Source organism: Budorcas taxicolor, chromosome 2 (assembly GCF_023091745.1).
Source record: "Budorcas taxicolor isolate Tak-1 chromosome 2, Takin1.1, whole genome shotgun sequence".
Lineage (NCBI taxonomy): Eukaryota > Metazoa > Chordata > Mammalia > Artiodactyla > Bovidae > Budorcas > Budorcas taxicolor.
The window spans coordinates 170,637,163-170,657,576 of NC_068911.1; the positions used below are offsets into that span (position 1 = coordinate 170,637,163).

Consider the following 20,414-nt stretch of genomic DNA (forward strand, 5'->3'; position numbering starts at 1 on the left):
TTCTCCAGGGCTTGTCATTTTCTGTTTTTAATAGTAGCCATCCCAATGGGTGTGAAATCCCAGGAGGTTTTGATATATAGGTTAGAGCCCAGAGAGAATTTCCTGTTTGGGGAAGCAAGGGGACAGGATTCGTGACCATACTTGGGCCCATCCACATCACAGACCTCAGAAGCCAGAAGTGGGAAGCTCCTCAGGTCTCAGCGCAGGCACGTGTCACAACCTCTGACCCTGTCTCCCTCCTGGCCTCTCCCTCACAGGCGTCTGGCTTCAGCAGACCATGCAGTGAGCCATGCCCCGCCCCGGACACCCCCGCCCATCATCCGGGCCCCCACGCTTGGGACCTTGGGAGCGGCCCACAGAACTATGCCTGGAGACCTACGATGAGCCACCCCGGGCCCCACCGAGCCGCCGCACCCGCAGACCAGACCCCAAGGACCCCGGGCACCACGGGCCCGAGAGCCTTACGTTTATCTCTGGCTCTGCCGAGCAGGCTCCCGAGGCCCCTGCCTGCTGCCTGCTCTGGCGACCGTGGGTATGGGACTGGTGCCGGGCGGCCTTCTGCTTCCGCCGCTGCCGGGACTGCCTCCAGCGCTGCGGGGCCTGTGCACGGGGCTGCAGCCCCTGCTTGTCCTCAGGGGACTCCCCTGAAGGGGCTGCCGAAGCCAACTGGGTCAAGGAGCACAACGGCGTGCCCCCCAGCCCTGACCGTGCACCTCCCAGCCGGCGGGATGGCCAGCGGCTCAAGTCGGCCATGGGGAGCAGCTTCAGCTACCCCGACGTCAAGCTCAAAGGCATCCCGGTGTACCCCTACCGCAGCACCACCTCCCCCGCCCCCGACGCGGACTCCTGCTGCAAGGAGCCACTGGCTGACCCCCCGCCCATGCGGCACAGCCTGCCCAGCACCCTCGCCAGCAGTCCCCGGGGCTCTGAGGAGTACTACTCCTTCCACGAGTCGGACCTGGACCTGCCTGAGATAGGCAGTGGCTCCATGTCCAGCCGAGAGATCGACGTGCTCATCTTCAAGAAGCTGACAGAGCTGTTCAGCGTACACCAGATCGACGAGCTGGCCAAGTGCACCTCAGACACTGTGTTCCTGGAGAAGACCAGTAAGATCTCGGACCTTATCAGCAGCATCACCCAGGACTACCACCTGGATGAGCAGGACGCTGAGGGCCGCCTGGTGCGCGGCATCATTCGCATCAGTACCCGCAAGAGCCGCGCCCGCCCACAGACGGCAGAGGGGCGCTCAAGCCGGGCGGCTGCCCCAGCTGCGGCTCCCCCAGACAGCGGCCACGAGACCATGGTGACCTCAGGGCTCAGCCAGGATGGTAGGTGGGGTGCACGGCCCAAGGGGCGGAGTGGAAGAGGCTTTCGCCAGGGAGGGTTACACTGGGCTCTTTGGCCACTGTGGATCCACCCCTCAGCTGGTCCCAGCTCTTTCTCCACCTGGTTCTCCAGCTCTCTACATTCCCTCACAGGCTCCTTCTGTCCCCCGCTGCTACCTGCCAGAGGGGCTTCCAGGCCTAGCCAGTTAGTCTGGTTAACAGGACCCAGGTATCCATATGAATTTGGACCTCTGACCTGTGCTGGCCTAACCAAACCCCCCATCCACCATTGTACAGACAGACAGACACACATACCCTCTGTGTCACTTTTTAAACATCATTTCTATACACACACACACACACACACACACACACGATGTTTCTCTAACCCAGCGCACATGCACACAAACACATACTCCGTGTCGTTTTTTTAAATGTTTTTCTACACACTCACACAGACACACACACGTTTCCCTAACCCAGCATGTGTGTGCGCACACGCACACACACGTACACAAAATGTTTCTCTAACCCAGCATGTGTGCACACACACACACTCCATGTTGCTTTTTAAACATCATTTCTCTACCTACACACAAACGATATACACACACCCTCCATGTCACTTTTTAAACATCATTTCTCTACACACACACATATGATGTTTCTCTGACCCAGCACACATACACACACACACACATGATGTTTCTCTGATCCAGTGCATGTACACACACACACACACACACACACACACACACACACACGATGTTTCTCTAGCCCAGCCCGGGGCTAAGAAGTGGGGAGTGAGATTGAAAGGACGTGGTAATGACCACTGCCCCTCGTGTTCCCTCCCTAGAACTCACGGTGCAGATCTCCCAGGAGACGACCGCAGATGCCATTGCCAGGAAGCTGAGACCCTATGGAGCCCCAGGTTTGGTCCTGACGTGATGAGGAGTGCAGAGAGGAGAGGGGACAGCCCTCGCGGCCCCCAACCTGCCCCTCTCCCAGCTTCCTCCTGGGGTGGGTGAGGATGGGATCAGAAAGGGAGGAGAGGCCCGAGCAGCCTCTTACCCTATCCCCGTCCTGCAGGCTGGCTCAAAGATTCCGCTGGGAGAGATTCAGGGGGATGCCCCTGAGCCAGGAGGCGGGCAGGTGCCCAGAGCCTGAATTGAAACCCCAGTCACTGGAGAGGAAAGTGGAGGGCAGGGGAGGCGGGCACCCACCGGTGCTGAAAAGGCACCCTGTGTGGTCCCTACTGCTATCTTCTTGGCTTTCACAAGCCCCTGGAAACGGGGTCATTCCCCTTTACAGAGAGCAAGACAGGTTGAGAGAGGTGAAGAAGCTGAGTGGCTCACCCAGCCAGAATGAGCCTGACCCAGGCTCAAGTCCCCCTCTGTTTCTTTTCAGCAGGTGTCCCCTGCCCGAGTGCTTTGCATGAGCTCCTCCCCATCTCTGAGCCCGTTTCCTCCTTCCTCCCCCCCCAGGATACCCTGCCAGCCACGACTCATCCTTCCAGGGCACCGACACAGACTCTTCAGGGGCACCCCTGCTCCAGGTGTACTGCTAACCCTCGCCAGGCCCAGTGCTGCCACCCCATCCGAGAGAAGTATAGTCTACAGCATGAAGAGAGGGACCAGAGCCCCGCTTTGTGGGAGGCAAGGCCGTGGGCCCGGAAGCAGTGCCCACTCTGGCTCCTCCCGCCTTGGCTGAATGGTTCCCGAGCCACATGCATTTCACTGGGCTGAGGTGTCCACGTTCCCCCGGGGTCCCCTGCTGGCCTGGCCCCTGCTTGGGCCTGTTCCTTCCTGCCCAGTCTTCAGGAGGCCTGGGTCATGGAAAGCAAAAGCTGAGGAGGGGACTTCTGGGATTGAATCCCGACTCCACCCCCATAACATGCTCCCCCTGTAACATACAACCCGTAATCTATCATGCAGTCCTCCCCGTCCCCAGGACAGAGTGGGTAACAGCTCAAAGAAGCTTGTCTTACATGTATTGGATTTGAGGGCAGGCAGGGCCTCTGTCTGGAACTCTGTGGGCAGTGCCCACTCCACGTTTTGTTCTGTTGAGCAGTTAGGTTCTTGGCTGGTTGTTCTACATACTAACGTGACCATAGTACAAACTTAATAGATATCTGTCTGCTCATCTTGGCCGTCATGCTGTCCTTTCTGTCGCCTTTGCCTGACTGCTGCCTGGAGCGGGCCACGCAGAGCATCCAGCCTGGCTTAGTACCGTGGGGCTGAGGTCAGAAGGCTAAACTGAGAGCGGTAAGGCCCACCTCTCAGACTTCTCACGGTGAGTTCCAGATCGAGACAAGTGCAGGGTCTGTACCTTAGAAGGATTTATCAAGTGGCTTCTGTCATGGTTGAGAGGTCCGTCTAGGCAGGCCTTTTGCCCCAGTTCACTGCCCACATGTGGCTGCTTCTGGCCATCCTTGCAGCTTCCTCAAACCCGGCCCCCACCCACCCCGCCTCAGGCCTGCGGCTCCCTCCACCTCTCCCTGGAGCCAACAGCACCGAGGATCCCTGGTGTCTTCTTAGGGTGGGGTCATTCTTTCACAGGGGCTGAGGCTCAGGTGCATTAAGGAGTTGAGAGGGTCACATACTAGTAACTGTGGCTCTGTACCCAGAAGCTGGCCTCTTGGCACTTTTGCCCCCAAGCTGGCAAACTGACCCACTTGGGGTAGAAGCCAGATCCCCTGTATGGACATCAGTGCTCAGCTGGGTTCAGAAAAGTGAAACTGAAAGTCGCTCAGTCGTGTCCGACTCTTTGGGACCTTGGCAGGCCAGAATACTGGAGTGGGTAGCCTTTCCCTTCTCCAGGAGATCTTCCCAACCCAGGGATCGAACCCAGGTCTCCCACACTGCAGGCGAATTCTTTACCAGCTGGGCCACAAGGGAAACCCAAGAATACTAGAGTGGGTAGCCTATCCCTTCTCCAGGGGAATCTTCCCAGCCCAGGGATCAAACCAGGGTCTCCTGCATTGCAGGCGGATTCTTTAGGCTCCTGCCACTCCTCACACACAGGGCTGTGTCTGTCCTCAGTGAGACCAGAGCAGGCCCGCCGGCCAAGTCTGACTGATAAAGCTAGGTGTCCAGGGCCCCTCTCTGCCCCACTTCACCTGCGGCCGCCCCCACCGCCCTTTCTCCTGTCCTCAGGGGCACCCTTGGAAGCTGACTAGACAAACTGTCTCTTCAGTTTCCTATTGGACACACTGGATGGTCCCTGTGGCCATGACCGCAGGCTCAGTACCAGTGACACAGCTGGCCCCCTCCTTAGGCTCTGCTGTTCCATCCAGGTTGTGGCCCTCTGTGATTGAAAATAACCACAGCCCAGGAATTCCCTGGCAGCCCAGTAGTTAGAACTCTGCACTTCCACTGCTTCCCTGGTGGCTGAACCTATCTGCAAAGCGGGAGACCCGGGTTCAATCCCTGAGTCAGGAAGATCCCCTGGAGAAGGGAAAGGCAACCCACTCCAGTATTCTTGCCTGGAGAATTCCATGGACAGAGGAGCCTGACGGGCTACAGTCCATGGGGTCACAGAGTCAGACATGCCGGAGCAACTTTCACTTTCACTACAAGGGGCACGGGTTAACCCCTGTCAGGGAGCTAAGATTCCACACGCCATGCTGCATAGTGTGGCCACCAAAACCAATTTTTTTTAATGGTGAGGAAAATGACTATGGGGCACTGGAGCCCAGGGATATCACTGGACAGAGCAGAGTCATGCTACAGCCCCTCCACCTTAGCCTTGGCCCTTACTGTCGTTCAGTGTCCGACGGTTTGCCACCCCGGACTGCAGCACGACAGGCCTCACTGTCCCTCACCATCTCCCAGTTGGCCCAAGTTCATGTCCATTGCATCGGTGACACCACCCATGTTGTCCCCTTCTCCTCCTGCCCTCAATCTTTCCCAGCATCAGGGTCTTTTCCAGTGAGTCAGCTGTTTACATCAGGTGGCCATAGTATTGCAGCTTCAGCATCAGTCCTTCCAGAGAATATTCAGGGTTGATTTCCCTTAAGATTGACTGTTTTGATCTCCTTGCTTTCCAAGGGACCTCTCAAGGGTTCTTTCCAGCACCTAAGTTTGGTTCTCTGCCTTTGTTATGGTGCCCCTCTCACATCCATACATGACTACTGGGAAGAACGTGGCCTTGACTGTACGGACCTTTGTCAGCAAAGTGATGCCTCTGCTCCTTAATACACTGTCTAGGTTTGTCACAGCTTTCCTGCCAAGAAGCAATCTGAGAGCTTAGAAAATGGGCCTCTGGGGCCAAAGTTTTTTTGAGCCCCATTATCCAAGCTCAGCCTTGGGAACCACTACTGGCATTCCCAGAAAAAGGGGTAAAGTTTCATAGACAAAGCCAAATACTGCATAGCTGAAGTCTTTAACAAGCTATTCTGATGCCAAAAGGACACATACGCTGTGTCCTAGAAATTCAGGGGTCACCCGTGGCTCATAGGGCATAGCACCCTGGGCAAGTGAACCCATTCATCTTGTTACCATAACCTCTATGGCACTCTGCACTGTGACCTGTACTTCCTGCCAAAGCGGGGCAAGGGTCAGCTCTGGTGGCTGGACTGGGGCAAAAGAGAACACCTCTCCAGCCTCAGTGGCTCACTCCTGAGAAGCCCTAAAATCTGCAAGGGTCCAGGTCAAAGACACCCAACAGGCTCCGCTGGGCTTCCCCCCGCCTTCCCAGCCAGATCCCCGCCACACAAAGCCCATCTGAGGCCTAGGCGGTGCCCCAGGCTTTGCTGCTTGCTCTCTGCCTCTGGGGAGTAGTGTACAGTTTTGGAAGCACTTGCTCCAGGACTAGAGGACAGACCCAGTGCAGTGGCAAATTGCCTCAGAGATGAAAATGGAAATCAAGTCAGGCTGGTCTGAAGTGCTGCTGAGTCATGGGCCCCTTGGAGAATCTGACATTGTTTGATGCCTATAACCAACCCCTTTTGTTCAAAATCATACACAGACTAAAAGCCTTGTCGGAATCCTCTATTTAAGTAATGAGAAACTGAGCCCAGGGAGAGGCAAGGACTTGCCCTAGATCACACGGCAGAGCCTGGGTGAGCAGTCAAGCCCCCAGGTCACAGCAGCAGTCCTAAGAGGCCTGAACCCCAGAGAAAGGCCAGAGGGAAGAGAAGACGTGAGTGGAATTGGGTAAATGGTTTTAATGTGTAACAGCAGGCCAGCTGGGGAGGACAAGACCCCCCCTCAAGGCCCCAGCCCTTCTCCCATGATGGCCTGGGACCTGTGTGTGCCAGCCAGCCCTGTGCCTGCCCTGGCCCTGCGGCCCACCAGTCCCAGGGAGGGTGGGAGAGGAAAGTGGGGAGCCGGGAGCTCAGCCTGGAGAGTTCAGGGGAGCAAACACAGGGGCTAGTTGAATCTGGCCTTGGAAAAGTCCATCTCTGGATGCTGATCCATGAACCTGCAGAGACAAAGCAGGAAGGTGAGACAGGCCATCCGTCTCCCTAAATCTGTCCCTTTCTCTCAGCCTCCAACATGAGATCTCATCTGTTTACAACTCTCAGCAACCCGGAGCCATGCCAGACAGGAGTGGGGCCCCCAAGGTCTCCCCAAGGCTGGATGCTGAGGTGCCAACACCGGCACTGCTTTTTCTGTTGGTGACTGTGACCGCCTGTTACCCTTTCCTATCCTGTGGTGGCCTTGCCCTCAAGATGACCTCAGTAAGTGATTAGGGGAGGCAAGCCAAGGCTATAAAGCCATAAACTTGGCTGGCTCATCCTGGAAGGGGCGGGGCAGCTCCTGTGTTCTGCTCAGTAAACAACTGCTGCTGTCACCCAGGTCCCAGCCGTAGACACCTTCCCCAAACCCCCATCTCTGCATCGCTCACTTCTTCAGAATCTCCTGTTTCTTCTGCTCATCAGAGGTAGGCAGCCCCATGGACTTCTGTCTCTGGTCGTACATCATCTTCTCCACCATGCTACGGGTCTCACTGTCCAGGTCTGACAGCTGGGGGCAGACAGTGACAGGGTGGGTGAAGGCCTGGGGCCACCCAGGCCCCAAACCTCCCAACCGCAGCTCCTCCAAGCAGCCTGGGCTCACCTTGGAGTTCTCGGGGTTGATCTTCTTAGTATTGATCTCGGGGTCACTGGATACCAAGCGGCTCCACCACTCCATCTTGTTAATCTGAGAGGAAGAGGAGGGCCACCCGGGGACAGGTGGTGGCTCACTCTGGACCCTGGTGACCACCCCCCAGCTCTTCCAGAACCAAACTCTCTCCCAGCCACATCCTGCATCAGGGACTTACGAGGCCTGAACTGGGACCTAGGGGCAGATAGGCAAGACCTCTGCCCTCCCCGGTGGCTGGGGGAGACAGACACGGAGACAGTCAGCATGATAACGAAAAGAATAAAGTACAGAGGGAGATACTCATCCAGGCGGAGGGAGAGGTTCGGATGACACACACGGGCTGGGCCCTAAATGACACGCGTGAGCCACATTAAAAAGCAGGGAAGGACGTTCCAGGTGGGAGGAATGCAAGGGCAAGGGCACAGAGGGGTGAGAGAGAGGCAGCCAAGGGGGTCAGGTAGGCTGGGCCAGGCAGTACATGCCATGGGACTCTTTCCTTGGACCCTGGCACTTCACAGAGCCCACGTTCACTTACTGGGGTCTGTATCCCAGTTCTCTGAGAGGGGAGAACGCGGGCTTCCCGAGGGGCATAGTTTTCTACATCTGGTTCACTGTTTTCCCTCCAGCACTTAGAACAGTCTCTGGCATGAGTAGATGTTCAAGTATTTGCTGAACTGAATGCTTGTATTGATACAAACCTAATGGAGGGACTTCCCTGGTGGGTCCAGTGGTTAAGATTCTGAACTCCCAAGGCAGGGGGCCCAGGTTCGATCCCTGGTCAGGGAACTAGGTCCAATGTGCTGCAACTAAAGATCCCACATGCCACAAAGAAGATCCCGCACATGGCAAGTAAGACCCATAATAAAAATTCAGACCCGAAATAAAAACCAGAAAAAAACCTAATGGACCTGGAGAAGGAAATGGCAACCCACCCCCGTATTCTTGCCTGGAAAAGTCCATGGACAGAGGAACCTGGTGGGCTGCAGTCCATGGGGTTACATGACTGAGCATGCGTGCATGAGGGTGGGGGGAGATGGGCTGGTAAGAATAAGCTGGTAGAACAACAACAAAAACCTAAGGGAAAGGAAAAGGCTTTGGTACTAAAGACAACCCTGATCCTTAACTCAACCCTCTTCTAGAGCAAAAGTTGGGCAGATCTCTTGGGCTGCCCTTTTTCTGATTCTAAAATGTGACAGACCTACTATCAAAGTCTTATTGTGGGGATGAAATAAGATATGCCCATCAGGCCCCCAGCAGGGCCCCCAAGTTCAGAAACAGCCAATCAGGACAGAGGGCAGGGGGCGGGGCCTTTCGCACCTTCTCCAGATGCACCGTCACCACCTTGCCGTCCTCGATGAGCCACGAGCTCTCCTCCACCTTCACCTCGTTGTAGAGCTCCCCGTCCACGATTGCTGGCTGTCCCTTGAGCCCCACCCGGAGATGCCGCCGCTGGATGTCCACCACCACGTCCTTCCCCTTCAGCCGGAAGTTCACGCAGAAGGGCACGGCCAGCTGCACGGGGCAGGAGCAGTCAGGGGACACCCCAGGCCAGCGCCCTCCCTGCCGCCCCAGCCCCCGAACTCACATCCAGCTCTGACAGGGTCTGGGTCCAGCGGTAACTGGGCAGGTCCGCCCCGTTGCCGAGGTTGGGCTTCAGTTTCCCTTTGTCCTTCTCATCCTCCTCCTCGTCCTCCTCGGCCTCCTGCTCACAATTGAGGAGCTCAGCTACTTCCCTGACAGACCCAGACTGAACCCCACTGGCTGGCACGGCACATACAGCCACAGACAACACAGCAGACCGGGTCCCTGCCCAGCCCACGGCCCACTGCGAGGCAGAGGTAAACCTGTCGGGCTCTCTGCCGGCTCTGCTGAGAGGGGCTCAGATGGGGAGAGTGTGGGGCAGCTGAGGGGAGGCGGCAGTCAAGAGACAGACCCCAGGGACCCAGCCAAGAGACCTGGGAAGGAAGCCCAGCCCAGAGCAGGTCAGCAGGCGGCCGCCAGCAGAGCTGCTCTAAAGGAAAACCAGCCTGCCAAATGGTCAGCTTCGTTCTTCCCTGTCCGGAAGGAGGGGACCCAGCCTCAGACTAGAACTTCTGAAGAGCTGAAGGAATGCCCCCAAGGATTACGTGGGAGCAGGAGGAGCCCTGAGGAGAACATGCCCTGGGTGTGTCAGAGAAACCCACCGCAGACCCGAGCCCACCCTCATGGTGTCCGTGCAGCGCTGCCCATCTCTGTCTCTCTGGCTTTCCTGCCAAGGCTTAAATTAAGCCAGTGAGCTTTGGAGTCTTTTTTTTAACCCCCTTTGGTCCAATGTGGGATCCTGGAGTATGAGGAGGATTCCCAAAGCTAAGGGAACGGTGGGGTGGGCCTTCCAGAGAAAGGGAGTGGGTGAAGAGCTCCAGAACCCCTCCAGTCCATCTCACCTGCTTCCCTGGTGAGCCAAGACTTCCATTCTTGAGCTGGGCCTCCTGATTCTCGGCATCCTTTTTCTGTGGCAAACGGGAAAACAGCTGGCAAGAGGGGCCCCAATTCTAGTGTCCATGGGAGTCAGGGGGCAGGGGAGGGAAACCCATTCCTACCTGGTCAATTTCCAGCTGTAGCCTCTCAGCCTCCTCATCAGTCAGTTCCTTGATCTGGGGCCCGGAGGTCTCTGACTTGGCCTCCTTGGCCAACCTGGCTGCCCGCTCCGCCTTCTCCCGCCGCTCAGTCTCCTGCCGAGCTCGCTTCTCCCGCCGGGCCTTCTGTGCCAGCTGGTTGTGGTGGTTGAAGGTCTGTGTGATAAGCTGAGGAAGGAAGAGAAGGCTAAGAGGCATCGGGGGAGAAGACACGTTCCAAGACATGAAGCCAGTCCCATCTCTGAGTGCCTGGGCAAGGCACTGCACTTAGAACCTCAGTTTCCACATCTTTAAAATGGGATTTAATACACATCTATCTCATTGAGTTGTAATGAGAATACCTGCAAAATATCTGCTTCAATAAATAGCAATCACTTAAAAAAAAAAGGCAGTCCAGGGAATAAGACCCAACACTGAAGTTGGACAACCTGCATTCTAATCCAGGCTTTGTCACACACTTGCTGTTTTATTTTTGGCAAATTACTTAACCTATTAATGGTGTTAATGGGCTTCCCTGGTGGCTCAGTGGTTAAACAATCCACCTGCCACTGTAGGGGATGCAGGTTCGATCCCTGGGTTGGGAAGATCCCCGGAAAGCTTCAGAGTCCTTATCAGCGAGGGTGAGTCCCTACCTCGCAGGAATGTCGGGCAGACCAAATGATAAGTGCTTTGAAAGTCCTTCATAGCAGAGTGAAGCTGTCAGGAGAACTCCAGCCTCAACCCCTCTGAGAAGCTTTTCCTCAGCTCTCAGGCCAGAAAGAACGTTCTGGAGGGAAAAGGTCAGCGTCTTCCTCCCCTCGGCCTGTAAGCTATCAATTTCAAATCCATCCTCTCCCATGACGCCTTCCTAGGATGCTTCGAACCTGCTTCGTGCTAGCTGCCCGCCTCTGCGGCCCAAAAGTGACCCCAATACTGTTACCACAGGGTCTGGCTCTGTGGCCTTGGACAAGGAAACAACTTTGACCTTTCTAAGCCTCAGTTTCATCAGCTGTCACGAAGACTGCATATGACACTTGTCAAGAGATTGGCACAGTCCTAGCCACAAACCAACTGCACATGAACTGCTGGCTTCCCAACACCCCCTGCCTGGTGGAGGCTAACCCAGGGTCAACTGGTGGAGAAGCACCTTCTCTGCTATGAAGATAATGACAGGAAGAATGGTTACACCTCATGTTTTACATCAGAAACTCCTGAAGTGTGGTTCCCTGATCCCTAGAATATGTTGGCATCACCCAGAATTTGTTAGAAATGCTGACTCTCAGGCTCTACTCCAGGCCTACTGAATCAGAAATCCCAGGGGTGTGGCCCAGCAATTTGCACTTTTGACAGGCCCTCCTGGCCAATTCTCATGCATACTTGAGTCACATCTACATCTGAGATCCTGGCCTACTCCTTCTGCCTGTGCGACCCTGAGGTCATCTCTCTGTGCTTCTATCATATTATTTCTAAAAGCAGTCTTACATAGCTGTTCTTTGCCTAGAATATCCTTGCCTCTACTCTCAGGTCACCTCACAAACAGCTTCTTATCCTCCAGGACCAGCTCAAGTGTCTGTTCAATTTCACCTCTTCTCCTTTGGCAGACTCAGGAATTTACCCAACTTAAGAAACCCAACTCTGTGTCAACGCACACACCTGGAGGAGCCCTCACAGGACACCCGCCACATGATCAGTGGTCAACAAACCATCATTCAAGAATCTCTGAGCCAGAGCTAGAGGGAAATGGATCTGCAAGAGTTGAGGGGAACCACGTGGGGCCAGGGTCACCGAAGTCAGCCATGGGCTCCTAGGCCTAGGGTTCTGCGAAATGCCCTGCGGCCTCTCATTCACTGGGTGCCAATGCTTCCTGTTACCCTCAAACCTCCAACTTCACGCCACATTACAGCAGCTCCATACTCTTCGAGGCTAAAGGGTACCAAAAGCACCCCGAAACCAAATGGGTTAGCAAAATGAGGTGTGTATAAGAAAGAAATGAGCCACCTGAAGGCCACTGTGCTGTCAACAGAAGGGGTTGGTCATGGCCCAATTGCGCCAGCAGAGGCTGTTCCACTCTAATCAGGGAGACCTTGAACTCAGGCCACCTGCTAACCAGTGGCCAAGGGAGGCAGCAGCAGGCCGCCCCCTCTCCCAGCTCCAGTGGACCACGTCCCATTCGTCCTGTTCCTTCCCAGCTCCTGGAGGGCAGATGAGGGCAGAGCTGAACCACCAGGCAGGGTCAAGGCCAGTCACAGGAGCCTCTGACCCCTCTTCCCAGTCTCCTCTCACCGGCTTTACCCGGGCCCAGGCCCAGGCAGAGAACCCCACGAGACTGTAGCCTACTCAGGGTGCCAACTGGCAGGCTGTCAGAGTCAAGCTTCTGTCACTGGACATGTCTTTGGGAAGCAGAGCCCAGCAGAGTGAGGAAGGGGTGAGGAGGGCTGGGAGGCCCCCAGAGTGTTCGGTGGGCATACCTGAACACAGCTTTCCCTGACCTAGCCTGGGTGACAGGAGAGTAAAGAGTGGGTCCCACCAGACTGGCCAAGGAAGACTCTTGAGAGATATTTAAGTTAAACCCAAAGGCACGAGGTCCTGGACCTGACCATGGAGTGGGGGGAACACGTCTGAGGGAGAAGACCCATTCCTGTTCTAGAACTTCATATAAATGTCTAACTCAGTATGTGCTCTTGTCTGTCTTCCTTTAGGAGGCTGAATAATATGTATGTATGTGTGTGCTCAGTCGTGCCCAACTCTGCAACTCCATGGACTGTAGCCCGCCAGACTCCTCTGTCCTTGGAATTTTCCAGGCAAGAACACTGGAGTGGGTCGCCACTTCCTCCTCCAGGGGATCTTCCTGACCCAGGGATTGAACCTGCATCTCCTGTGTCTCCTGCAGATTCTTTACCTGCTGAGCCATCGGGGAAGCCCAAATATTATACTACAAGGATATATGACATTTTGTTGATTCATCTATCAATGAATGCTTGGACTGCTTCCAGTTTTCGGCTCTTTTGAACAGTGCTGCTATGGGTGTGCAAATCTCTCTTCAAGATCCTACTTCCAGGGCTTCCCTGCTGGCTCAGTGGTAAAGAACCCACCTGCCAATGCAGGAGACACAGGTTTGACCCCTGATCCAAGAAGATCCCACATGCCGCGTAGCAACTCAGGCCATGCACCACAACCACTGAGCCTGGGCGCCAGAGCCTGGGCGCCACAATTACTGAGCCCACGTGCTGCAACTATTGAAGCCCACTTGTCCTAGAGACCACGCTCCGCAGAAAGAAAAGCCCCCACCAAGAGAAGCCCATGCTCCACAACTAGAGAGTAGCCCCCACTCGCCGAACGAGAAGAAAGTCCACGTAGTAATTAAGACCCAGCACAGCCAAAAATTTAAAAAAAAAAAAGAGATCTTGCCTCTGATTTCAGGGGGTAATGGGATTGCTGGATCACATGGTAGCTCTGTTTTTCAATTTTCTGAGGCACTGCCATACCGTTTTCCACAGCAGCTGCACTATTTTAAATTCCCACTGGTAGTGCACACAAGTCCCAATTTCTCTACAACCTTATCCAACACTTGGTGTTTCTGGGGGTTTCCAACAAAATCCATCCTAGTGAGTGTGAGGTGACAACATTTCACTGTGGTTTTTATTTGCCTTTCTCTAATGACAAGTGATATGGAGCATCTTTTATAACAAAAAAGAACTATAATTCACTTTTACCAGCAATGTCTGAAGAGTACCCTTTTTTTCCCCACATCCCTGTAAGCAATTAAAAATACATATTTTGTCAGTTTGACCAGAAAAAAAGGGCATCTTACTGTTTAGTTCATCTACATTCATTCATTACTACTGAATGTAAGCATCTTTTCATATGCTCCTCGTGGAATGGCCCATTTTTCCATTTATCCTTTTTCTGTCAACTTACAAGAGTTCCTGCATATTAAACTGACTCCTAAATTTTATCTGTCCTCTGCATTGCATTTTCCCCAGATCTATTGTTTTTCAAATGACTCTATGTCATTGCGTCTCTTCTGCCACATTTTCTATATCTGAAGAGACAGACAGCTATCTTTTATTCTATAGCTTCCAGGTTTCTATCCTTGCTAGGTCTCTTCCACACAAGGTTATACAGTTTCCTAGCTTTCCTTACTAAGCTCTTCTTGATCTGCCAATTTATTTTTAGATACGAGTACAACAGGCTTCCCAGGTGGCACTAGTTGGCAAAACAGGAGACGTAAGACACACAGGTTCTATCTCTGAGCCAGGAAGATCCCTTGGAGGAGGGCATGGCAACCCACTCCAGGATTGGTGCCTGGAGAATCCCATGGACAGAGGAGCCTAGCAGACTACAGTCCATAGGGTCGCAAAGAGTCAGACACAACTGAAGTGACTTCGCAAGCATGCACATATGAAAGAAACAGATGGTTTTACACTTTTGGTGCTTTACAAAGAGCCAGTTGTAATAGCACAACTTATTAGATCATCCTTTGCCTATGAACTGAATTGCCATACTGGACACATCTTAAAGTTAGACTTTTTCTGGGTTCCCTGTTTCACTAGTCTATTTGTCTCTTCCTATGTCAATAACATATTGATTTGATCATTATGGCCTCTATGCAAATCCATAATGCCTAGCTTCAAAAGCTATAAAAACTAGTGTTTTTGTGTTTCTCTAAGTTTGAAGCATGAAGGTATTTACAGTCTTCCTATCTTGGCATAAACATGGATATACACTTCTCTGCAGAAATATCAATGTTTCATTACATTATGCTGCTCCTGACCCCTGGACTGGAGTAGAGTATATTATATACAGTTTATGCACTGTGAAAGTGTTAGTCACTCAGTGGTGTCTGACTCTTTGCAATCCCATGGACTGTAACCCACCAGGTTCCTCTGTCCATGGAATTCTCCAGGCAAGAATACTGGAGGTAGTGGGTAGTGATTCCCTTTTCTGAGGGATCTTCCAGACCAGGGATCCAACCCAGGGTGTCCTGCATTACAGGCAGATTATTTATCATCTGAGCCACCAGGGAAGCCCAAGAATTCAAGTTCACAGTCCCTTTTTTGAACCTACTGGGGCCAGATGTGTTTTGGGGATTAGAATTCTTTTGGATTTTAGGAGGCAATACAGTGCATATTTAACCGTAACTCTTTTTATCCTCACAACAGCCTTGTGAGAGAAAGATTATCCCCTCTTCCGGGGGTGGCAGAGGGGAATGAGGCTCAGAATGTGATTCATCCAAAGCAGCTGTCAAGCAGGGAGAGGGGCACACCAGGATTCAGCCACATCTGCCTAGCTCCAGAGAACATGCTCTCAACCAACACACTTGGAAAGGATTCATCTGGTAGCCCAGTGCACAGCAGGTCAACACAAAGGAGTTACTGGTGTTACAACTGGAGACCAGTTGGGAGGGCTGGATAGATTTCTGCCTGCCTGAGAGTCCAACCAACCTCTTGGGAAAGAGCTGACTAAGGGAACAAAGAGGCAAGGAGCATAACAGAGGAACCAGCAGACGTCCAATACAGAATAGCTACCATCATCCTTGTGATACGCCCGAGACACCACTGCTCAATATTGTTCATCTCTCTCCCTTCTGCCTGCTACCTCACTCAACCCTCATACTGCAGGCATCTCTTCCTCAGCGTCTTCCCTGAGTGCTCAACCTAGGTTAGTCACCATTTTATGCTCCTAGGACTTCTACCCAAACACCCACCACTTCCTCACAGTCTTATACATATTAATTAAATGAATGAATGCTGATATTTTATGGTGAAGTCTGGCCCACAGAAAAACAGGAGGTGCTAGCGCTAATACAGAAAGCATATTTGAGCCAAAAAGGGTCCTAAAGGTCAGTGAGTCCACCTGCTTCTGCTTGATGGGTGTGAAGATGAAAAGGACCAGAGAATTGGTGGGAAATCAGCCAGGCCCCACAACTAGACCAAAAACCCAGGACTCCTACTCCAGGACCATGTCCTTACTACAGAGTAGCCTCAGATGAGGCATATTATCAAGCATTTCAGCTGGTTAGAACTCTGAGGCCATAGAAAGCAGTTTGTAAAATGTCTCCTTTTGGTTATTATGTCTCCTGTTTAACTGAAAACAACTGTCAGTTTTCACAGTTCAGTGAAATGACATCTTCTTCATTATTTATGAATCTTCAAAAATATAATTACAACCTAGGGAATCAGAAGACATTCAGACTCTCGGAACCTGTACCATAAAGCACAATCCTCAGGGATCACCTAACAGCAGTCAGAATGGCTACCATCAAAAAGTCTACAAATAATAAATGCTGGAGAGGATGTGGAGAAAAGGGAACCCTCCAACACTGCTGATGCAAACGTAAATTGGCGCAGCCACCGTGAAGAACAGTATGGGGGTTCCTTAGAAAACTAAAAGTAGAGCTACCATATGATCCAGCCATCCCACTCCTAGGCATGTATCCAGAAAAGACAAAGATTCTAATTTGAAAAAACATGTGCACTCCAATGTTCACAACAGCACTACTTACAATAGCTAACACATGAAAGCAATCTAAATGTCCAACGACAGATGAATGCACAAAGATGTGGTGTACGTGTACATACACACACACACACACACACACACACAGGAACATTACTCAGCTATTTAAAAAAATGAAATAATACCATTTGCAACAACATGGATGGACCTGGAGGTTATCATACTAAGTGAAGTAAGTCAGAGAAAGACAAATATTGTATGATATCACTTATATGTGGAATCTAAAAAAAAAAATAATACAAGTGAATTTATTTACAAAACAGAACTAGATTCACAAACATAGAAAATAAACTTATGGTTACCAAGGTGGGGGGGTAAATTGGGAATTCGGGATTAACAGATACACACTACTATATACAAAATACAAAAAACAAAAAAACAAGGACCTACTGTATAGCACAGGGGACTATATTCAGTTTCTTATAATAACCTATAATGGAAAAGAACCTAGAAAAGATACATACATACATACATATATATATATATGTGTGTATATATATATATATATATGAGATAGACAATTAAAAAAAAAACCACCACCACTATTCTCAAATATGACCCTGAACTTTGGGTCACAGAATCCAAGACTAGGATTGGCTGGCTTTGAGTTTTCCTATACCTCTGTCTTTTAAGCTCAATTTCTAACATTTGCCTACTCCCATCTCTCAGTGAGGTAATTAGATAAAACCTGGGCTTCCCTGGTGGCTCACACAGTAAAGAATCTGCCTGCAATGCAGGAGACCGGGGTTCGATCCCTGGGTTGGGAAGATCCCCTGGAGAAGGGAATGGCTACCCACTCCAGTATGCTCGCCTGGAGAATTTCATGGACAGAGGAGCCCCGAGGGCTACAGTCCATGGGGTTGCAAAGAGTTGGACACAACTGACAGACCAACGCTTTCACTTTCCTCAATGGAGAAAAGGAACCAAGAAGCGTTGTGTAAGGGGCAGAAAGCAGTTTTACAAGAGACTCTGGTTCCAACCCTGGCTCTCCCATAACTCAGCTCAAGAATCTGGACAACCCTGGCTTTCCTATAACTCACACCAATTTTCTGATTTGTAAATGGGGACAGTAACATCTGCCCCTCAAACAGTTAAAGGACCATGGGGAATAGGGTAGGTAATGCAGTTGGCGAGGTGAGGGGCTTTAATAAAGGATGGCTTGCTTCCCTTCCCCGACTCTTTGCCCCTGGCATTTTACTTCTGCTAACAGTTATTAGTATGCCAAAGAAAGCCAGGTCAGCTCTTCTGGAGAAACAGAGCTGCCCAAAGGACACTGGCCCCCATCACTCACCTTTTCCGCCATGCCTTCTTCTCCTCCAACAAAGAAGTCTGTTTTGCGTCGAAGGAAGCTGAAGAAAGTGTTCACCAGCTGAAAGGAGACAAAGACAGAGGCTGGAGAGATGCCATATTGGGGGCCCTTCAACTGCACAGAAGCGAACTCTCTTAGGCTAGGAGGGAACCTGGGACTAGACTGTTTCACCCCCGGCCTCTCAACTGAGGACACATCCCCCTACAGGCCCGGGCTTTGTCACTCCTGCCAGGAAGCCTAAACTAACTTTACCCAGATCACTTGAAAGGCAGATTTCTCATTTCTTTTTATTTTTGGCTGCACAGGGTCTTCGTTGTGACACACAGGCTTTCTCCAAGCTGTGGTGAGCAAGGGCTGCTCTTCATTGTGGTGCACAGGCTTCTCACTGCAGCAGCTTCTATTGGGGAGCATGGACTCTCAGGCATGGACTCAGCAGCTGTGGCACACAGGCTTAACCTTAGGCACTCCATGACACGTGGGGCCTTCCCAGACAAGGGATCGAATCCGTGTCCTCTGCACTGGCAGGCCGATTCTTAACCACTGGACCACCAGGAAGTCCCAGATTTCTCACTGTCTTGTGTGCACCTGTATATATACTTCACATTTTTTTGTGGTGCCAGAGGCAGCCTGAGGATATGGGCATCTAGGGTTTGAAACACTTGGGGCCCACCTTTCCTCTTCACATGGTAAAAAACCCATCCAGAGTGGCACTGGCTGAGTTACTAGGGCAGAGCTAGAAGAAAGGGAACAAATGAAGCCATCTGAAAGAAAGTTCAGACCAACTAATTATGGCTGGGTAGCCAAGTGGTTTAAGAACATCAGTCTGGGTATCAAGACTGATAGACATGAGCTCTGTGACCTTAGGAAAGTTTCTTAACTTCACAAAGGAGAAACAGCAGCAGGACCTATTTCCAGGGATATACGTGAGGATCCTTTGTGAGAACCAAAGGAAGTAAAGAGGGTAAGGTCCCTAGCAGTGTCTGGTCCAGAGCAACAGACACTCTGTGGGAGAGTGAAGTACACACTGCATGCACCATGAACATCCTCAACGCCCAGCACCAGACCTGACTCCGAGTACATGCTCAATAAACATTCTGACGAACGAAACGATCTAGTGGTGACCTAAGGTTAGCATCTACAACTAAGCCCTTTTATTTGCCCAAGAGAGTAGTTCTAAATCCGATGCTAGATTTTATCTCAATGGTTTCAATTCCTGCTTCTAAACAATTTTTTCAGTTTGCTCAAAAATGAATACACTCCAAATCCAGTTGTGTCAACAATTTGGGGAGGGGCAGGGAGAGGGAGCCTTTCACATCCTCAAATTAATAGTACTCTTCTGACCTCAAAGGGCTCAGCAGTCCTTGGTCACCATGGGTACCCACCTGAATGAGAACCAGAATGGCAAGCTCCAAACTTTTATCCCCAGAGAGACACAGAACCTGAAATGGTCTGTGGAAAGCACACACTGGCCTAAGGATGCTGGTCCCCTCCAGGTCAGGAGCCTGTTGGATGATCTTGGGCAAGTTCCTTCAGTGTCTTTAATAAGAAGACAGATCTTGACAGGCTTTTCTACCTTTTGAACTTTTCCATGGTTCAAAACAATTCCAGGACCTCTTCTAAGTTGGTCCTTATCCTTTATCCACTCTGTGTTACTGGGTCTGGTCACTATACAAGAAATTATGTTCCTGCACACATCAATCATTCGAACAAATACGTGTTGACTGCCCAAGCCTGGTTACTGAGAATTCCTCACTGTCCCTCCCTTCAAGACACTACTCTCCTACAAATTCAGGAAATATAAGGATTCCTAGCTGTGTCTCAAATAAAGAAACTGAGGCTGGGAGACGTCGAAGGGTCCCAAGTTGGTAGGTGCGCTGTAGAACAATCGTGAACATAGGCCTCTTGTTCCCCCATTCAAAGACCACGTGTTAATATCGCCTCCCACTCTCACATTCTTTCGCTAGCTCCAAGTCTCCGTACAGGCAAGTCGTAACGTTTAGAAAGATTCATCCCAAGGGATGCTCTTCGGGGGCGGCCACCAACGAAGAAACGGAGCCGAAAGCATGTGGCGGGGGCGAGGTGGGTGGTGGATAGGGGGGTAAATCCCCAAACTCTGGGGCTTTTCCGGAGGCGGGTGCAGCGACGCCGGAGCTGCAAAGGCAGAAACTACTGAGAGGTCTCAGGGGGGACCAGGCCTGGTACGAGTGAAAGCCCTGGTACGACTAGGCCAGACCGGAAGCTCGAGTGCAGTAAGAATGTGGAGGGGAATCCCAGAGCCCGCGAGGCCCAGGGGTGTATCTCGGCTTCTCGAAGGCAGAGAAGGACGGAGAGAGCGTGGCTGGGGCCTTCCCCCGGATAGACCGGGCCCAGCCAAGTCCGCGCGGGCCGTTACCTCCTGCACGCCGCCCTCGTGCTGCTGCGCCATGGCCAGCAACATGCCGTCGAACCGATCTTCCTCCTGCTCCCCGCCCATCGTGCCAGCTGCTAACCACGCTGCGAAACCCGAGCTCCGCACTGGCGTCCCGCGCTCCCCGACCCTTCGGATCGCGTCCGGTCCAACGGCTCCAGTCCTCCGCCT

General features: G+C 52.1%; 2 protein-coding genes across 2 annotated transcripts; one reads left to right on the forward strand and one right to left on the reverse strand.

Moving 5' to 3' along the window:
• The first annotated feature begins 289 nt into the window (after window positions 1–289).
• KDF1 (keratinocyte differentiation factor 1) lies at window positions 290–2,892 on the forward strand. Its single transcript, XM_052636268.1, has 3 exons — window positions 290–1,328; window positions 2,182–2,256; window positions 2,810–2,892. The coding sequence occupies exons 1-3, from the start codon at window positions 290–292 to the stop codon at window positions 2,890–2,892; spliced, it is 1,197 nt and encodes a 398-aa protein (XP_052492228.1).
• A 3,549-nt stretch (window positions 2,893–6,441) lies between these two features.
• NUDC (nuclear distribution C, dynein complex regulator) lies at window positions 6,442–20,414 on the reverse strand. The gene is made up of 9 exons (XM_052660828.1): window positions 20,229–20,414; window positions 17,819–17,896; window positions 9,994–10,197; window positions 9,838–9,903; window positions 9,000–9,116; window positions 8,732–8,926; window positions 7,388–7,471; window positions 7,176–7,294; window positions 6,442–6,749 (listed from the first exon to the last, which is right to left on the reverse strand). The coding sequence occupies exons 1-9, from the start codon at window positions 20,307–20,309 to the stop codon at window positions 6,698–6,700; spliced, it is 996 nt and encodes a 331-aa protein (XP_052516788.1). The 5' UTR covers window positions 20,310–20,414; the 3' UTR covers window positions 6,442–6,697.